The 19,466-nt window shown below is 39.3% G+C and overlaps 1 protein-coding gene across 1 annotated transcript; it reads right to left on the bottom strand.

Moving 5' to 3' along the window:
- Positions 1-211: 211 nt before the first annotated feature.
- Positions 212-13,258, bottom strand: LOC141436637 (uncharacterized). Its single transcript, XM_074099637.1, has 14 exons — positions 13,182-13,258; positions 12,403-12,429; positions 12,268-12,294; positions 10,256-10,282; positions 8,201-8,227; positions 7,438-7,467; positions 6,658-6,684; positions 6,118-6,159; positions 5,857-5,883; positions 5,726-5,752; positions 5,272-5,298; positions 3,131-3,157; positions 2,130-2,156; positions 212-523 (listed from the first exon to the last, which is right to left on the bottom strand). Exons 6-14 carry the CDS (start codon positions 7,444-7,446, stop codon positions 347-349), a joined length of 390 nt encoding a protein of 129 aa, XP_073955738.1. The 5' UTR covers positions 7,447-7,467; positions 8,201-8,227; positions 10,256-10,282; positions 12,268-12,294; positions 12,403-12,429; positions 13,182-13,258; the 3' UTR covers positions 212-346.
- Positions 13,259-19,466: the final 6,208 nt, after the last annotated feature.

The following is a 19,466-nucleotide window of genomic DNA, read 5'->3' on the forward strand; positions in this document are numbered from 1 at the left end:
TGTGGACGCCCATTGCCACTTCAACTTGCATATTTTACAGCTGTATAGGTAGAGTCATTCACGATGACGTGTAGTTCTTATTAGAATGTCATTAATGGCTAATTTTGACAAAATGACGCGTCTTCGTGGATGGCACTAGGTATAGCTACATACTACATACGCTCAAACAATGTAACTATTCTTTGGGCAGTCGGGTAAAAAGAGCTAAACGTTACTGTTAAAATAGGAGTTTTAATTATCATTTTAAAAGTATAAGTAATGGAACTATGTGTAGAAATATGAACACAAACATGATTCTTCTAGGACCTCTTACGTTATATATATTTTTTTTCAGCCCCGAAAAAGCTTAAAGTACAATAACAGCCACAGATCGTCTGTTGATCAAATGCTCGAGCCCCGTCAACTTCAATTTATTAAAGATGCTTGACAGCAATACTTTTTCCTCATACTCATTTCTTTCCCGCAATTCATTGTTGTTTTCGGTCAATTCTGGTGTGGTGTTCTGACAACTTAGACCCTCGCACTGAAAAGGAACATAATTTATGTAAATAATTATAAAATATGCACATTTTGTAAGCCTTCAATTATTTTTTTTAAGACTGCTTTTTAAGGCTGCTTAAGAATGGAATAAAACATTTCATTTTGAAATTAGTTATTTTAACGCTCACCTTGGTTTTACAAAGAAAAATGTTTCAATAATTCTATCTATTATGGTTCATAAAGATACACCCCTTTTACAGACAGACAGACAAACAGGCGTGTACTTGCGGCTAGACTAGATTACCTACCCTATATGGCTATGACCCTATGTGAAATATTCTTCATATCTTTTCGATCATATTCCGCGTATTTTGATTACAAAAAAGCATTCGACTTAGTTGACAATGACATTTTGCTGACGAAATTGGCGGCAGTAGGCTGTACCCCATAATTATTGCAAGTCTTTGCAAGTTACATGCGGGACAGAGAGCAATACGTCGAATAAGCAGACTAGATCGCAGCCTTATTTCACCAGGACTGGAGTGAGTCAGGGGAGCAACTTGGGGCCGTTGGAATTTATAATTACGATTAATGACCTTCCTAAGGTAGTAAAAGATGCCAAATGCCTCATATTCGCAGATGACCTCAAGTTGCTCTTGGCGATCAAAGACGAGGGGGACTGTGCCCGTCTGCAGCGGGATGTGAATAGAGTTGTAGAGTGGAGTTCGAGAAATAAGCTCCAGTTAACAGCTCCAGTTTAATATAGATAAGTGCACCGTAATAACGTTTGGCAGGGCCAAAGCGCCTCTCAACTACAATTATAAAATGGCGGGGGAGCAGTTGAGCAGGGCGGACCGTGAAAGACCTAGGAATGCGATTAAACAGGGATATGAATTTCAGGGAACATATTGTTAGCATATGTAAAAAAGCTTACAGGATGCTTGGCTTCGTACTTCGGCGAGCGGCGAGTTTTACAAACGTCAAAGTGACTGCAGCTATAATGCGGCGATATGGGCCCCGCAAGAGAGCAAATATATACATATGCTAGAGAGGATACAGGACAAATTTACCAGGTACTTGTACTGGAAACTGTATGGAGTGTACCCTTTCTACCCGTTAATGTACCCTATACTGTTCGTAATTGGCATGGTGGGATACAACAAATTAGAGGCACGTAGAGACCTAGCACTCGCTGGTTATGTGGTCAAAATGCTGCGGGGGGAAGTATGCAACCCGGACATATTGCAGCAACTTAGGCTGCACATGCGGGACGAGTACGCGGCGCGGCGGCGGCGGCCGTGGCTGCTGGTGGAACCGCACGGCCGGACCAACTTGCTTCGGAACGCACCACTCAGCCGTACTGTGCGCACACTGAATCTAGTTGCCGCTAAAAGTGATTTATTTCATTGTACCATTGTAAAAGTAATTATGCATGTAATTGTTATGTTTTAGAATAAGTAAATTATTGACAAAGTGTAAAATTATAATTTAGGCACTATTGCATTAGGTTATAACCTGTAATGATAGTTGCTCGTGTATGAAATAAATAAATAATTAAATATTTACATTACATTACATAATTAATCATGAACAAACATTAGGTGCAGACTTGCGGTCGGATTTTGGGATTTATTTATTTACTGACTTACCACTGCATGGCAGTTCAATCCTTCACACTAAATGAGAAAAAATATATAATCAAAGTAAAGACATCACATTCAATTAATAAGTCGAAAACCTGACTGAAAAAAAACTTGTGATAAAAACCAAAAAGAAAGAAAAAAAGTCTAGTTGTCCAAAATTCTGTTAAGTTGAACAGTTGGGACTCATTGAAAATCGTGATTGGGTCATAAACAATCAGTAGTAGCACAGAATAAATAATAGTACAGTCAAGAGCAAAGATATCGACACGCCCAAAGTTACAAAAATATGTATACACGACTTTTTGCACAACATTAAGATCGTGTATACATATTTATTATTAACCTTGGCCGTGTCTTTGCACTTGATTGTACAAGTTGCGGGACGTAAATTACCCATAAGGCAGTTGTCTCACCGCCAGCGAGGAAACGAATGGCTTTCAACTATTTTCTCGCTCAAGAAACGAACAAAAGATATAAGATCCTGTGTGAGTAAAAGAGACACATATATTAATAGTTGATCGCTGGCTGTTCACACTGTCGGCGAGAACTCGCTCTTACATCTTTTGTCGCAGCGACAAGAGCTATAAAACTCGCTGAGCTATAGATACTCGCTCAGCGAGCTTGGCGGCCGCCCCGCACGAGCGAATCGAGTGGAGCGAGTAATCGCCCGTCGCACGCGAACACTCGCTTACAGCCGAGCGACCAAACTACACTCGCTTCTCGCTGCTCGCCCACTCGTTTCTAGTTACTCGCTCTACTCGCTTCTCGCTCATCGTCGGCGGTGGGACAAGTGCCTTATAACCATAAATATTCAGATCATCACCCTGACTGCGTTGATACCTTTGACACTGTGTTTTATGATAAATAATTTTAGCTCATTGGGTGACTAACATAAATCATGATATTTCGAAAACGAATTCACTTAGCTCTATACCTACTTTCTGATAATTTCAACTCATTGGCTGTGGCTTGTAGTGTAGTCAAACATTAATTTGCTCAGTTCTTACCTCTGCTTTACAGCTTACTCCCACGCACTAAAAAGTGAAACAACATCTAAAAATTTATATTAAATATAATGACCCGGATAACTCACGTCTTAAATCGAGTTTAGCTCGACATGTTTCGGGCTAATCCGTAGCCCTTCGTCTCCGGAGCAACGCGACTCAGCGGCTGCTGCAACACGCGCACCCACCCACCCGCTCCATCCGCATCATCCGCTGCATCCGGAGCAGCCGCAAAGTCGCGTTGCTCCGGGGACGAAGGGCTACGGATTAGCCCGAAACATGTCGAGCTAAACTGGATTTAAGACGTGAGTTATTCGGGTCATTATATTTAATATGAGTGAGTCTCACGGTAGTTTCATGTTCAAAATCTAGAACTTTATTTCTAGAATTTTGCACGCCTATTTCACGCTTTCACGGAACAGAATTGAAGATTAGCATGTTTAACCTCTTCACCGCCAGAGTCATCCAGTCATGACCGCCAATGGCAAGCCTCACACGCCAAGGTTATCTATATATGACCAACATTCAACTCGAAATGAATCCTTCTATAATGGAATTAAAAGTCAAGTTGATTTGTCGCTGGTTTTCTGTGGCGTATAGAATAGAGCACGTCACTTCGTTGTTTTGTAGCGGTGAAGAAGTAAAATTATGACTGTAATAAACTTTAATGTGCACTGACAAGATATCATGTCTTTGATACTGATATTAACATCGTTTTAGGACACACAGATTGCCACTATTATGCACTTAAGACGACCGGATAACCCAGGGATTACAGGACCTGACTAAGAAGCTTGAGGTCCCGGATTCAATCCCCGGTCGGGGCAGATATTTGTAAGAAAAATACAAAATTAGTTCTCAAGTCTTGGGTGTTTAATATTATGTATTTAAGTATGTAAAAAAGCCGCGGTGGCCTAGTGGTTTGACCTATCGCCTCTCAAGCAGAGGGTGTAGATTCAAACCCCGGCTCGCACCTCTGAGTTTTTCGAAATTCATATGCGGAATAACATTTGAAATTTACCACGAGCTTTGCGGTGAAGGAAAACATCGTGAGGAAACCTGCACAAACCTGCGAAGCAATTCAATGGTGCGTGTGAAGTTCCCAATCCGCACTGGGCCCGCGTGGGAACTACGGCCCAAGCCCTCTTGTTCTGAGAGGAGGCCTGTGCCCAGCAGTGGGACTTATATAGGCTGGGATGATGATTTAAGTATGTATCTATTTAAATGAGTTTATCCGTTGCCTTGTTCCCATGACACAAGCTTTGCTTAGTTTGGGACTTGGCCAATTGGTGTCAAACGGCACTTGATTATTATTCCCTATATTTGTTGTTATTCTTAGATAAGGTTTTTATAATAGTTATAAAAAGCAAAATACAAAAAAGTACAAACAAAATAAAAATATTATAAAAACCTAACCTAGTTTGCCGCCCGCACGGGGCAGGGCCCAAGCTACCGGTGGTCAGGGCCGCAGTGAGGAACCTCCGGACGATACGTGCTGTCTCCAGAAGTACCGCCTTCTGTATCTGGCCCTTGATCCAGCCATCTAGCGAGAGTCTCTTGGTCGAGACCGCTTCGCTATTAGACCGTTCACCGAAACATATCGGCAGAATGAACGTTGAGCCAGCATCCCACATAGCGGTCACCTCGTGTGCCAAATCAATGTACTTGCTGAGTTTATCCTTCTCGGCCTTCACGAGGCTCTCGTCATGTGGGATGGTGATGTCGACGAGCACTGCCTGGCGGTTTGATCGATCTATCAGCACAATATCAGGCTTATTGGCTACAATAGTCCTGTCCGTGATGACAGATCGATCCCAATAGAGCGTGGCACGACCATTTTCGAGAACTGGCACCTCGGAGTTCACAAGGCCGTATTAAAGAGCAAGTTGCTGATGGATCATGTCCCCTGTGACCCCCCCCCCCCTACGGACCGCGTCTGTGCCTACCCTGGAATTGACTCACGGTATGCCAAATGCTTGTGTAGCCAATTGTCCTTTCTATAACCGGGCAAGGCACGGGCAGTAAATTATTAACAAGAACTACTAATCCTAAAATATTTTTTTATAAGGGTCCAGTGAAAAATTTTCAATTAAGTACCAATGCAAAAAAAATGATTGACGAGTCTTTTTGCTAGGTTTACTTACCTTCGTATTACATTTTGTACCCGAACACTGTAAATTTGAAGAAAAAAAAAAACATCTTTAGTGGTTTTAAACAAAAAATGATGAGATGAAATAGTAACAGTGGAAACAATTGTTCACTTAATATTAGTATTGTTCTCTTACTTTTATTTTTCATGCATTGCTAATATACCTTATTATAAATATTTAGTTTTATTGATTTATTTCATATTTTTCAATTTTTATTTTATGTTTAAAATAAAAATTATTAAAAAATATATAGAAACTATTTTCTTTATGGCTGTTGACGCCTTGGTCTTAGACGAAAATTTAACTTTATGCACTTATCATAAAAAGTAATTGTACGTCGCCTAGATCCAGCATAAAATATGAAAATTACGAGCATGAGAAGCGAAAAATGCTGAAAAAGTGTAAAACTGAATAATTATTTATTATTATGAATTTTCTTAGTCTTTACCTTTGCCTCACATTTAAGTCCCATACACTAAAAAAAAAATACAACTTTAACTTACATTTTACTTTTACATTACATTACACCATTAACACTCGTATTATTTTAATGGCGCAGCTACTAAGTGCATAACTTACTACTGAGTTGCATTCGGTACCCGAGCACTGGAAAATAAAATAACAGCAATCCAAAAAACATTACATTACAAACTAAAGAAACTTAAGAAACTTTAAACTTTAGAAAAAACTGCAGGGTGTAAATGCTAGTTTGGTTGTTGAAGATTTTATTTATCTATTACACCAAGATGGTTCTTGAAAAGTTCATTTTGCAATACATTTTGAACAAGACTGTATTTTATGAGTATTTTAATAAGTCAATGACACATCGTACTTTCTTACCTCTGCCTTGCCACTGGATGTAATTGGGTTAATTCCGAAACTCTAAACATAAAACATTATAATTATAATTATTTCTGACTTAAAATTCAAACTTTAATATTTTTGCATTTTTTTTGTTGCAATATAATAGTTATTTGTGTCACAAGGGAGCAAAATGGTGTATTTACGGCGAGGGCGTAAATTGAATCCAGAATGTAGCGAAGGATTCGTAGCGAGGGATTCTTAAGTAGAACCCTAAGCGTAACGAGGGATTCGAGTGTTAGCGCCCAAGATGAAAATAATTTTGCTCCCGAGTGGCTCATACAACTTTTCACACCGAGCATTAATAAACTTGAAAAAAATAATTCTTAATATTATTAAAGAACAACCAGCATAGAAAATGGCGTGGCTTTACAATTATCAACTTCAAAAAATGGCATTTGCAATAAATCACTTAGAAAAGCCTTGAACAGAAAAGTTGCAGTTTGCTCCCTCTCGTCAGGGAGGAAAAGTTACTTTTCTGAAGGAGAGGTGTAAAAAATAAATTTTCGTGAAACTTACTACGGCAAGGCAATGGTCAGCCGAACACTATAAATGAAAATAAGTTTTAGTTCACATTCGCCAAGTATTTAAGTAATATCCATCCCAGCCTATATACGTCCCACTGCTGGGCACAGCCGTTCTCTCAGAATGAGTGGGCTTGTATCGTAGTTCCACGTGAGCCAAGTATCACTACCATGAGTTTACAGTGACCGTACTCGATAGCGACGGCGCAAATTATTTGTATGGAGAATTGTACAGCGCCTCTACAAATAATTTACGCCGTCGCTATCGAGTATGGTCACTGTAAACTCATGGTAGTGGTACAGTGCCCTTAGTGTAAGTTTTCGGATACAAAAAACGTCTCGATCGCGTTCGCGTTAAAATCTCAATTCGTATGGAAACACGAACATCGCAAACGTTCCGCTAGAGGCGCTGTTCGTGTTTGCATACAAATTGAGATTTTAACACTAACGCGATCGAGACGTATTTTGTAACCGAAAACTTACACTAAGGGCACAGTACGGACCTAGACACGCGGTAGCGTGGCAAGCCAAGTTCAAGCCAACACCAACACAGCCAACTGGCGGGCAGCACCGTGTGTAATTTTACCCGAAACATTAATTGGAGCCACTTTTGACCCCCTCATAACTCAAAAACTATTTCACATAAACATGTAAATTTTGGCTTATACATTGAGTGTTATGAGTTACATATTATGTACTTCAAATTTCAAGCACACTTCAAAACAGTTATTTAGATATTAACTTCCAAAAATCGTCATTTTTATCACCGACTCACCTCAACCATCAAAACCCAGTTCCAAATGACCTAGAAAGTTCAAATTTGGCATCCAGATAGGAAATTGAGTGAATACAAAGGAATAAATCAGAAACTACTAATAATTTCTGTACAAAAAGTAATGATATCCCATCAAAACATAAAATGTGAAATGGGACCCAAGTTCACTATATATATAAAGTAGATATATATGTAAAGTATGCCGACAAAATGGTACAATAAAAAATTAAAAAAAAAATATTTTTTAGGGTACCTCCCATAGACGTAAAGTGGGGGTGATTTTTTTTCTCATCCAACCCTTTAGTGTGGGGTATTGTTGGATAGTTCTTTTAAAACCATTAGGGGTTTGCTAATACGATTTTTCGATTCAGTGATTTGTTTGCGAAATATTCAACTTTAAAGTGCAAATTTTCATTAAAATCGAGCGTCCCCTCCCCTCTAAAATCTAAACCGGTGGGTGGGAAAAATTGAAAAAAATTCAGAATGGTAGTAAGAATATCAAATTTTTAAGGAAAACTATAACGGCTAAGTTTGCTTGAGAATTATTAGTAGTTTAAGAGTAAATAGCAGCCTAAGGTATAAAATATACATAAACTTGGAAGATTCCGTATATATAAAATACGAAATCCTTAGAAAAATATTACTTAATCTTTTCGTAATGGCTACGGAACCCTATTTCGGGCGTGTCCGACACGCTCTTGGCCGTTTTTATAGTGTAAGCTCGGTGTGAGCTCGGTCGTCCAGATATTTTGAAATAACCTACCTTACTCTCCGCTCCAGTGCCTGTCGACTAAAAGAAAGACATTTTGTAATTGGGCATCTTCACAAAATAGTGTACCTTTATTAAATTTTTCAAAGTTAGTATGGGCGTCACAAAACTGTCTTATAAAATTTGTATGAAAAATGACATACATTTTGATAGAAAATATATACTTTTTTTTAAAAACGCCCAATTAAGTAAATAAATCCAAGCCGCGGGCTCCAGGGCTTTTCATAATATGACAAGTTTGTTTTGTCACTTTTCTGTATTTCGAGAGCTCTCTAAAAAATTATAAAAAAATAAGTCCGAGAAACAAAAAGGATAATCGGTATGTACAAGGTGTTAAGTAATCCTTAATTTGACAAATTAAAAAAATTACATGATTCGACCTCGTTGTTACCGTATAGTACAAAAAAATCTACATTTAAAAAAAATACAAAAATATAGTCTTGAATCATGTTCATTGTGGCATAAACTGCCAAATTAAGGGTTAGATAACTGAAAACCAGAAGAATTTGCTCAGAATCGAGAGTAGACAAGCGATTACACTATGTTTTAAATTATTTGTGTTTTTAAATCCCTTTTTATTGTGCCCAATCTTAAAATTACGAATTTAAAAAGCGCTAATGAGGGCTATCGCTTTTTGTCTTTCTAGATGGCGCCACTGTTGCGTGAGGTTTTAAGTGTGGCTTTTATATTCTATTATTACGGGCTTGAAAACAAAGTTTAGATTAAAATCATATTTAATACACCTTAAAACCGTGCCATAAAAATATCGAGCAACCACAATGTTGCGTAGTCCCGTTTTGTTCGGAAAAAAGGGAGGACAAAAGTTTCCGCAAGACAAAACTGTCTCAAAACACAGACATTAGTTGCCCCGTAACGCATAATTCCCATAATTAATTTCAGGTATTGCAAAATATTCACAAAATTATTCTAATTATAAATAAACCCGCGTAGCTCACCCAAAAACTATGAGTTTGACATTTGTCACGCTACACTAGCGCCTCTAGCGGTGAATTCATACGCGTCATTAATGGAGCGGACTGCATTCTATTAAGTTATTTTTGTCAGTTTGTTTTTCTTCTAAAAACGTCGGAGTGCGACTGACAAATTGAATACGAATTACCTATGTATGTAGAGTTAGAAATCATGTATATTTAATGGCTTAGCAACACACACGAATAATTTTCGAGATAATGATGTTACTCATAATTATTGCAATTAACTTACTTAAAATTAATAAATATTTTTGGGGTGTATGAGGTTTTCAGTTATTTAATTAACACCTTGTATACAGCAAACTTTATTTAGCGCAAATCAAAATCTAATCAAAAAATAATAATCCGTATCCATACTTACACTAATATTATAAATGCGAAAGTGTGTGTGTTTGTATGTTTGTGTGTATGTCTGTCCATCTTTCACGTCAAAACGGATCGGCGTGATTTTTGGCATAGAGATAGTTTATGGGCCAGAGAGTGACATAGGCTACTTTTTATCCTGGGCAAATGCATAGTTACCAAGGGAACAGCGCGATAAGCGAATTCCACGCGGCTTATAAACAAACCAATCCAATCCAATCCAAACAATCTATGAGTAACGAAAATCCTAAGTAGTTGATCTTTATAGCGAAACGAAAATAAGTGTGAATAATAGCTTAATCGATTTTCTGAAAATGAAATTTGAAAGTTAATAACCTATATTTATTAAGATAAAAATATTTATCTAGATAGAAAAATAATCAATTGTAATATATATAAATATATTTATTTCTCGCCCAACGTATTGGAATCACGATCCAGCGCGGAAATGCAGCCAGCCTTATGGGCACTCTTCCTCAGGGACAAGACTTGGGCGAACTGTATATATAGTTAATTTATTTTTAGGATAGTTTAGTGTAACCTCAATTGTTCCTTTTTAATTAATAAAAAATTTACATATAGTTATTTATGTGTTGTAAATAAATAAATAATATTTTCAAAAAATTATCATCTGAAGTTAGTTACTTTTGTTTTTAGAAGTAAAGATAATTATAAACTAACTCCATTTACTTACTAGACTCCAACATTTCGTATCTGTGCACTAAAAAAATATATTTATTATCTCTGGTGTACAGAGTCCGTTCACTCACGAAGCAGCGCCCCTCCATATTTTATAATGGTAGTTGTAAACGTATCTGTATGACAAGTCTATGTGTGCGTTGCTCGAGCTTGTCCTCAGTCGCAAGCGTACCGTCAGTCACGCACACTGAGACAAAGTCACCGTGTAAATACGAGGTTTACTCGTGCACATTGATAATTAGCTTTGGAGGGGCGCGCCTTCGTGAGTGAACAGATTTATATGTTCCACGTCCTCGACCACGACCGCTGAAATTGCCCTTCCTCCACCCACCGTAAGGCTGCGGGCGTTGTTGGGGAATGTTGTTGGTGTGGAGTTTTTTTTTACGTGAAAGTGAGTTTCTTAGTTATAGTTCATCATCCCAGCCTATATACGTCCCACTGCTGGGCACAGGCCTCCTCTCAGAACAAGAGGGCTTGGGCCATAGTTCCCACGCGGGTCCAGTGCGGATTGGGAACTTCACACGCACCATTGAATTGCTTCGCAGGTTTGTGCAGGTTTCCTCACGATGTTTTCCTTCACCGCAAAGCTCGTGGTAAATTTCAAATGTAATTCCGCACATGAATTTCGAAAAACTTAGAGGTGCGAGCCGGGGTTTGAACCCACGACCCTCTGTTTGAGAGGCGATAGGTCAAACCACTAGGCCACCACGGCTTTTTCTACGGTTTTTTTTTTAGTTATAGTTATTCCATTAAAATCAGTTTAACTGTTTTTGAATTATTTAACTGTAAACGACAATATCGCGGTTTTTCTAACTTTCCTATGTTGGTTATTTTGGTTTTTTAGGGTTCCGGAGCCGAAATGGCAAAAACGGAACCCTTATAGTTTCGCCATGTCTGTCTGGCCGTCCGCGGCTTTGCTCAGGGACTATCAATGCTAGAAAGCTAGAATTTTGCACGAATATATATATAAACTATGCCGACAAAATGGTACAATAAAAAAAACAATAATATATTTTTTAGAGTACCTCCCATAGACGTAAAGTCGGGTTGATTTTTTTCTCATCCAATATTGTAGTGTGGGGTATCGTTGGATAGGTCTTTTAAAACCATAACCAACCAAGTGGGTTGCTAAAACGATTTTTCGATTCAGTGATGTGTTTGCAAAATATTCAACTTTAAAGTGCAAACTTTCATTAAAATCGAGCGTCCCCCCACCTCTAAAATCTAAACCGGTGGGTGGAAAAATCAGAATCATAAAAATTTGAATAATTCAGGATGGTAGTAAGTATATGGCTAAGTTTGCTTGAGAATTACTTATTAGTAGTTTAAGAGTAAATAGCAGCCTAAGGTATAAAATATACCTAAACTTGGAAGATTCCGTATAAAATACGAAATCCTTAGAAAAATAACGTTTTTTTTCGTAATGGCTACGGAACCCTACGCTCTTGGCCGGTTTTTACTTCTTTCGGGCGCTCGGTTTTAATGGAAACTTGCACCTGAAACGTAATCGTCTTCACATTCCCGCAATGATTTTAAAAGACCTGTCTAACTAACGATATCCCACAAAGTAGGGTTCGACGATAAAAAAAAAACTCCACTTTACGTCTATGGGAGATCATCATCATCATCCCAGCCTATTTACGTCCCACTGCTGGGCACAGGCCTGCTCTCAGAAAGCTTTTATTTAGTTTCACCTGTCCCATTGTCTTTCTGACTGTCTGTATTTAAATTGGCAAGTTAAATTCGACCAACTTTTAGTAGTCGGATTGACTTGAAATTTGGCTTACTTATGTAAATTGCGTGACAGTACAATGGTCTGGTAGTGACATCCTGTTAGTCCGGCCAGGACGGAACTCCTCAACGGTTAATGGCATCGACTTAAAGTTTGGTACGCAAACATAGTTTGGGTGACAATGCAAGTAAAGTCGACACAAGTACAGTCAGCAAAAAAGCTAGTATTCAAAATGTTTTTTTTTTAGAAAAAACTTACTTAGTTTAGGCACTTACCGAAGCTCGACAATTTAAGCCTGAGCACTAGAATGTGAATAAAGTTTTTAATTATTCTTTTAGGATTGGATGTCGGCCTGTGTTTGGGGGCGGTTACATTAGGATCAGATATTATTCAATTTTGATCTTACTTACATATGCAACGCAGCTATCCGCTGAACACTGAAAAAAAGGTTGATATGATACAACTAAGAATTCATCACTTACATCTTATTATTTCATTTAATTCCATTTAAAATTACGTGTCGTCTAACACAGACGTTTTCAACCGGTGTGCCTCGTATACTTTCAGGTGTGCTGCGATTGCCAAGAAGTGTGTGCTGCATTGAAATGATGAATAGCTATTTTAATGAGCAAATAGTACGAAAACAACTGACGCGTGGCGTGTGCTCGCGTTGTCAGGTTGTTATGGTAACGGAGCGGAAGGAATGCCGGGGAGGGTGGAACCTTCTAAGCGCCAGTCGGACTCGCACTTGGCTATTTTTTACTGTGCCCTTAGTGTAAGTTTTTGGTTACAAAATACGTCTCGATCGCGTTCGCGTTAAAATCTCAATTTGTATGCAAACACGAACAGCGCCTCTAGCGGAACGTTTGCGATGTTCGTGTTTCCATACAAATTGAGATTTTAAACGATCGAGACGTATTTTGTAACCGAAAACTTACACTAAGGGCACTGGTGTTCCGTGAAACATTGATGAACGAAAAGTGTGCCGTTAAAACCAAAAGGTTGAAAACGCCTGGTCTAACAATTTCTTAACGCTGTCCTTTAACGACACTTTGAATAAAAGCAAATTGAAGCTGTCGTTGTTTGTTTACACTAGTTATGTGCAACTGCACTGCACAATAAATAACTATTTATTATCATACATGATCATGGTTGTTCTAGTTAGAAGCGATCTCAATGTAAGACTCACCGTAGAGGTGCCATTGGCACCATAACACTGAAACCAAAGTTTCCATAAGAAATGCTGAAACTTGTTTAGCGTATGTTCAAAAATGGGCAATATGTGGGCAAAACACAAGTGTGCGTGTTCACTGCTAAAAATTCCCAAGTAGGTACACGAATTAATTCACTTCTTCTTCTTTTCATATCCATCACGCTTCACAACTGCCCATCCATTAAAATCCTTTCATTATCTTACACTTCTGCAGAACTTCTCTCATACTATCCAGAACTCTCTCGTTCCTTTTTGGCTGCTATAGATCCGCTTCCAACGTCGTAGGGGCATGCACAAAAATTCGGAGTTCTTCAGTTAATCCAGTCTAGAGCATTCGACAGAATGATCAAGTCACTGGGTACACCAGAAAAAGCTAGTATTCAAAATGTTTTTTTTTAGAAAAAACTTACTTAGTTTAGGCACTTACCGAAGCTCGACAATTTAAGCCTGAGCACTAGAATGTGAATAAAGTTTTTAATTATTCTTTAGGATTGGATGTCGGCCTGTGTTTGGGGGCGGTTACATTAGGATCAGATATTATTCAATTTTGATCTTACTTACATATGCAACGCAGCTATCCGCTGAACACTGAAAAAAAGGTTGATATGATACAACTAAGAATTCATCACTTACATCTTATTATTTCATTAAATTCCATTTAAAATTACGTGTCGTCTAACACAGACGTTTTCAACCGGTGTGCCTCGTATACTTTCAGGTGTGCTGCGATTGCCACGAAGTGTGTGCTGCATTGAAATCATGAATAGCTATTTTAATGAGCAAATAGTACGAAAACAACTGACGCGTGGCGTGTGCTCGCGTTGTCAGGTTGTTATGGTAACGGAGCGGAAGGAATGCCGGGGAGGGTGGAACCTTCTAAGCGCCAGTCGGACTCGCACTTGGCTATTTTTTACTGTGCCCTTAGTGTAAGTTTTTGGTTACAAAATACGTCTCGATCGCGTTCGCGTTAAAATCTCAATTTGTATGCAAACACGAACAGCGCCTCTAGCGGAACGTTTGCGATGTTCGTGTTTCCATACAAATTGAGATTTTAACGCGAACGCGATCGAGACGTATTTTGTAACCGAAAACTTACACTAAGGGCACTGGTGTTCCGTGAAACATTGATGAACGAAAAGTGTGCCGTTAAAACCAAAAGGTTGAAAACGCCTGGTCTAACAATTTCTTAACGCTGTCCTTTAACGATTTTCATCCTAAAAACTCGACAATTTGAATAAAAGCAAATTGATGCTGTCGTTGTTTGTTTACACTAGTTATGTGCAACTGCACTGCACAATAAATAACTATTTATTATCATACATGATCATGGTTGTTCTAGTTAGAAGCGATCTCAATGTAAGACTCACCGTAGAGGTGCCATTGGCACCATAACACTGAAACCAAAGTTTCCATAAGAAATGCTGAAACTTGTTTAGCGTATGTTCAAAAATGGGCAATTTGTGGGCAAAACACAAGTGTGCGTGTTCACTGCTAAAAATTCCCAAGTAGGTACACGAATTAATTCACTTCTTCTTCTTTTCATATCCATCACGCTTCACAACTGCCCATCCATTAAAATCCTTTCATTATCTTACACTTCTGCAGAACTTCTCTCATACTATCCCAGAACTCCTCTCGTTCCTTTTTGGCTGCTATAGATCCGCTCGCATCCAACGTCGTAGGGGCATATACTCCTAGCACAAAAATTCGGATAATCCCGTTCTTCAGCTTAACCCAGTCTAGAACTCACGCATTCATATTCACTCACACAATCATTAATTCTCTCAGACAGAATGACACCGAGCCCCCGGCAGCCTCTCTTGTCACTGGGTACACCAGACCAATAAGTAGAATAGGGTCTATGTTAGGGTCCGTGTTGGTAGTGTCACAGCCCTTCCGCTTCGTCTCATTCACGCACAAAACATCAATCCTCCTCGTATCCATCATTTCACACACTTCATCAATTTTATCATTCATTCCTCCTCTAACATTCAAAGGAGCAAAGAGGCTTTCCGCAGCCCGCTCTCCGCCCAGTTGGAAACGAGACGTGATGGGTTGCGTACTCCCACGAGTAGCAAGGGATAATTGTTAAGCCTAGCAGAACCCCGCATACCAGACTAAGGCACCAGTAGGGGAGACCGAGGAGAGTTGTGTCAGAGGAGAGTAGCGACATTGTCGATTTTTGGGTACTTATTAACTGCTGGTGAGCTCGCAGTAGCGTGAGTTTTGGTAGCTCGACACTTGAACTAAAAAACGCGCGCTATTGCGAGCTCGCTACCAGTTAATAAGTTACGAAAAATCGAGGTTGTCTCTACTCTCCTCTGTCACAACTCTCCTAGGTCTCCCCTACAATGGCAGTTCGGCAAGCTCTTGACTAGACTCGCCCCTAGCCACGCATCCATCGACACAGCAGACCTTGGATTGGCGGATGGGAAAGGCTAAGGAGTTACATGAAAGAACTGGGAGCCGAGGGAGGAGGGTGAGCATTGATAGGAATAGGGTGTTAAAAAAAGATACTAGGCATACTGTCTCGAAAGGCTAGGAATGAGGCAGTAGTAGCTCGGGAAGCTGGGGTCGCGTACCCATATACCATAACAGATTTTTCGGAAAGGAAAAATGAGTATTTGCACAATACAAGTAACTAAGTAAGTAGTACTTGTAGGCAGTTGTCTCACCGCCGGCGAGGAAACGATTGGCTATCAACTATTTTCTCGCTCAAGAAACGAACAAAAGATATAAGATCCTGTGTGAGTAAAAGAGACACATATTTATAGTTGCTCGCCAGCTGTTCACACTGCCGGCGAGAACTCGCTCATACATCTTTTGTCGCGGCGACAAGAGCTATAAAACTAGCTCAATACTCGCTCAGCGATGTTAGCTTGGCGGCCGCCGCGCTCGAGCGAGTGGAGTGAGTAATCGCCCGTCGCACTCGAACACTCGCTCAGCCGACGCCGAGTGATAAAACTACACTCGCGTCTCGCTACTCGCCTACTCGTTTCTAGTTACTCGCTCTACTCGCTTCTCGCTCATCGTCGGCGGTGGGACAAATGCCTATTGTGGTATTTGTATCCCTGACAGGAATGACAGAAAATGGAAATACATTATGCGCTATATCTGTGGGTGAATTTGGGCGAGAAGTTCACGCTCCACACTTTAAATAATTGCATTATTCGCGTTAAAACATACCTCTGCTTTACATCCCGGTTCTGAACACTGCAATAATAACTCAAAATTTTATTTTGCTAATGTTGCACTTATATCATACTGTGGTTCAAAAATTATTAATCAAAATTATAATTCCAAAGAACCAGAGTTTGGTCCTTGAAAGCCTACCAAATTATTGTTTTTCGTGGATTAAAAGCGACTATCAGTCAACGGCATGGCATCGTGGTGGATTGAATCTTTCATAGAGAGGCTATTTAAGAACACTTCTTGCCGTGCAAGGTTTTAGAATAGGACGGTCCCTTTTCCTCCCATGGGCGTCATAAAGACTTGTAATATTATTTATTCTATGGTAAAAGGCGACTAAGGGACTTTGCGTACCAACTACGATGTGTGATAACTATGAAGTCTTTTAGGGTTCCATAACTAAAAGAAAAAAATGGAGCCCTTTTAAGATTACTCGTATGTCTCTGTCTGTGAGTCTGTCGTAGCCGGTTTGCTCCAAAACTAATGAACTGATTGATTTGAATATTGGACACATGTGCAACGCGGTGGCTCAAACACGATATAGTTACAGTTTTTTTTTTGTTTTTTTTTTTTATTTATATTCCAAAAGCGGCCTTATATTTTAAATTCATTTATTATCTTTACACGGCCACAGTACAGAAAAATTAACAGTATAGTGTCTCGGCAGCGTCTTTGATATAATTACCTACGTCGGCACACAAACGCGCGATACCTACACTAACTGTCACTCTTCAGTTATGTATTGATAATTAATGTCACATGAAATTTAGAGCAGGGAAAGGATTACGAGCTTTAGGAAATTATGGAAAGAATGGACTAAGTAGTGTTTAACAAAAATGCATTTCACGTTATTTTATTAAATCACATAACTTTTTATGTTTTTAAACAGTTCTATTTAGCTTTTATTTAACTACAATAAATTAGCGACGAAGAAGGTATACGTAATAAATGCGCGTCCCTCGCCGACCGTACGTAAACGCGGAGCACTCGCGACTGATGGTTGCCGAGGTATGCTGAGAATTCGTGGCGCGTAGGTATAACTCGCGCTCCGGCCGTTTATATGAAGGCATTATATTGATCATTTTTCTGTACTGTGGCCGTGTAAAGACAATAAATGAATTTAAAGTATAAGGCCACTTTTGGGATATAATATATTTTTTTTAAATAGCTTATAATGTGTCCCACTGCAGGGCAAAAGCCTCCCCTTTCTTATTCCACTCGTCTCTACTCTTGGCCAGCTCTTGCCAATCTGACTGGAATCGATCCAGGTCGTCCCGCCATCTCCTCCTAGGTCTGCCTCTGCTCCGGTGCCCGTCGCATGGAACCCAATCGGTGATTACATTGGCCCAGCGATCCGGACACATGCGGCAGACGTGTCCGGCCCAGTCCCATTTTAATGTGGCGGTCTTCATTCCCACATCGATAATTTGAGTTCTGGAGCGCAGATCAGTGTTTCTGATTCTATCAGATTTCGGAACACCTAGAATACTCCGCTCCATAGCTTGCTGGCAAATCTTGAGTCTGATATAAATTAAAAAATTAAAAAATAAAACTGTAACTATGTCGTGTGACACTCTCTCCACGCGAGTAAGACTCGCTCTTGTCCGGTTTTATTTCTATTTTGTAATACGTACATCATTGGTGCATCCAGGTGGACTCTGCAACATAATTAATAATACTTGGCATTATCATTACAAACATTATTTACCCTGACGAGGGAATTAACTACTGTTTTAAAATTAGTCCCAAATATTTCAGTAGATGGTCTAGCAAATTTGGCTGAACATTTCTTGATTTTTTTCAGGATTTTTGAATTGTGGTTGACACTGAAATGACGGAAAATAAAAAAAAATGGGTTGGCAACACGTTCCACAAATAAAAAAATATCGGTTACAACATGTGCGAAAACATTCGCAAATTGCATAAATGAAAACTGAAACTTTGTGCGCATTTATGTACGTCAAGTGCTGAAATAAATCGTTTAAAAATGTCGTCCTACATCTATATTTTATGGTTTTTAACTACTTCGTTTACAGTAAAAATATCCATTTGTATGCGGAAAAAGAACGCTCTACATAACATGATAAGTTTACGACAATCTAATTTAAAGTCTCATATATCGACATCATTTAGGTAGAGTCGATAAGTGAGAGTCACAATGACAGGTCAAAAAATGCCATGAAAATTCCGCTCTCTGATTATAAAATAGCGAGTGTTTATTTTTTTAATTTTTAGCTAGTTCGACTCCCGGGTGAGACAAGCGAACTTTAGAAGATCTTTGAATTCAGCTTTTATTCCATTTTATAATTAGCTAACCTTTAGGATTTAAGGTAGTTGCCCTCCAGGGCCCATTGATTTTTTGCACCCTGTATGATCATGATACTTGTAGTACTAAAGACTTAATACTTACAATGGCACCTTTAATCAAGCCCCCTATACCATAAGTAGTGACAGGCACTAAAAGTATTAGTCCCTGAAAATTGCAGGCGGATTAGTAATAACATAATTTTTATTAAATTTTAATTAATTCAAAACTCGACGCCCCGACACTATTACACAAAATAAATTTCAGAGCTCCCCGCAGGCGAGAGCGCCAGTGTCGTAAAAAAGATCTCTTTTCTATACCTCGAAGTTGGACATGTTATGCTAGAAATGTTTATTAGGCGTGCGTGTGGCATTTTTAATAATAGTGAAAAACTGGTGGACGTTGATATTTTTGATTGTCACAGGTGATGCTGAAGAAGGCTTTCAAGTAACCAGGCTTTAGGCTAGTTATAATATTTTGAACATGAAACTACCGTGAGGCTCGGCCATATTAAATATAATGACCCGCATAACTCACGTCTTAAATCGAGTTTAGCTCGACATGTTTCGGGCTAATCCGTAGCCCTTCGTCTTCGGAGCAACGCAACTCAGCGGCTGCTGCAACACGCGCACTGCGCGCCGCCGCTCTGCTCGCGCGACTACCCGACGAAACTGACACCGGCACACAACTACCCGCGTTTTCATCATCATTACAACTGTCAAATGTAGGGTAGCACACAACACTAACAACATCGCTCTGTAAAGGTA

The sequence above is a fragment of the Choristoneura fumiferana genome, chromosome 16 (genome assembly GCF_025370935.1).
Source record: "Choristoneura fumiferana chromosome 16, NRCan_CFum_1, whole genome shotgun sequence".
NCBI lineage: Eukaryota > Metazoa > Arthropoda > Insecta > Lepidoptera > Tortricidae > Choristoneura > Choristoneura fumiferana.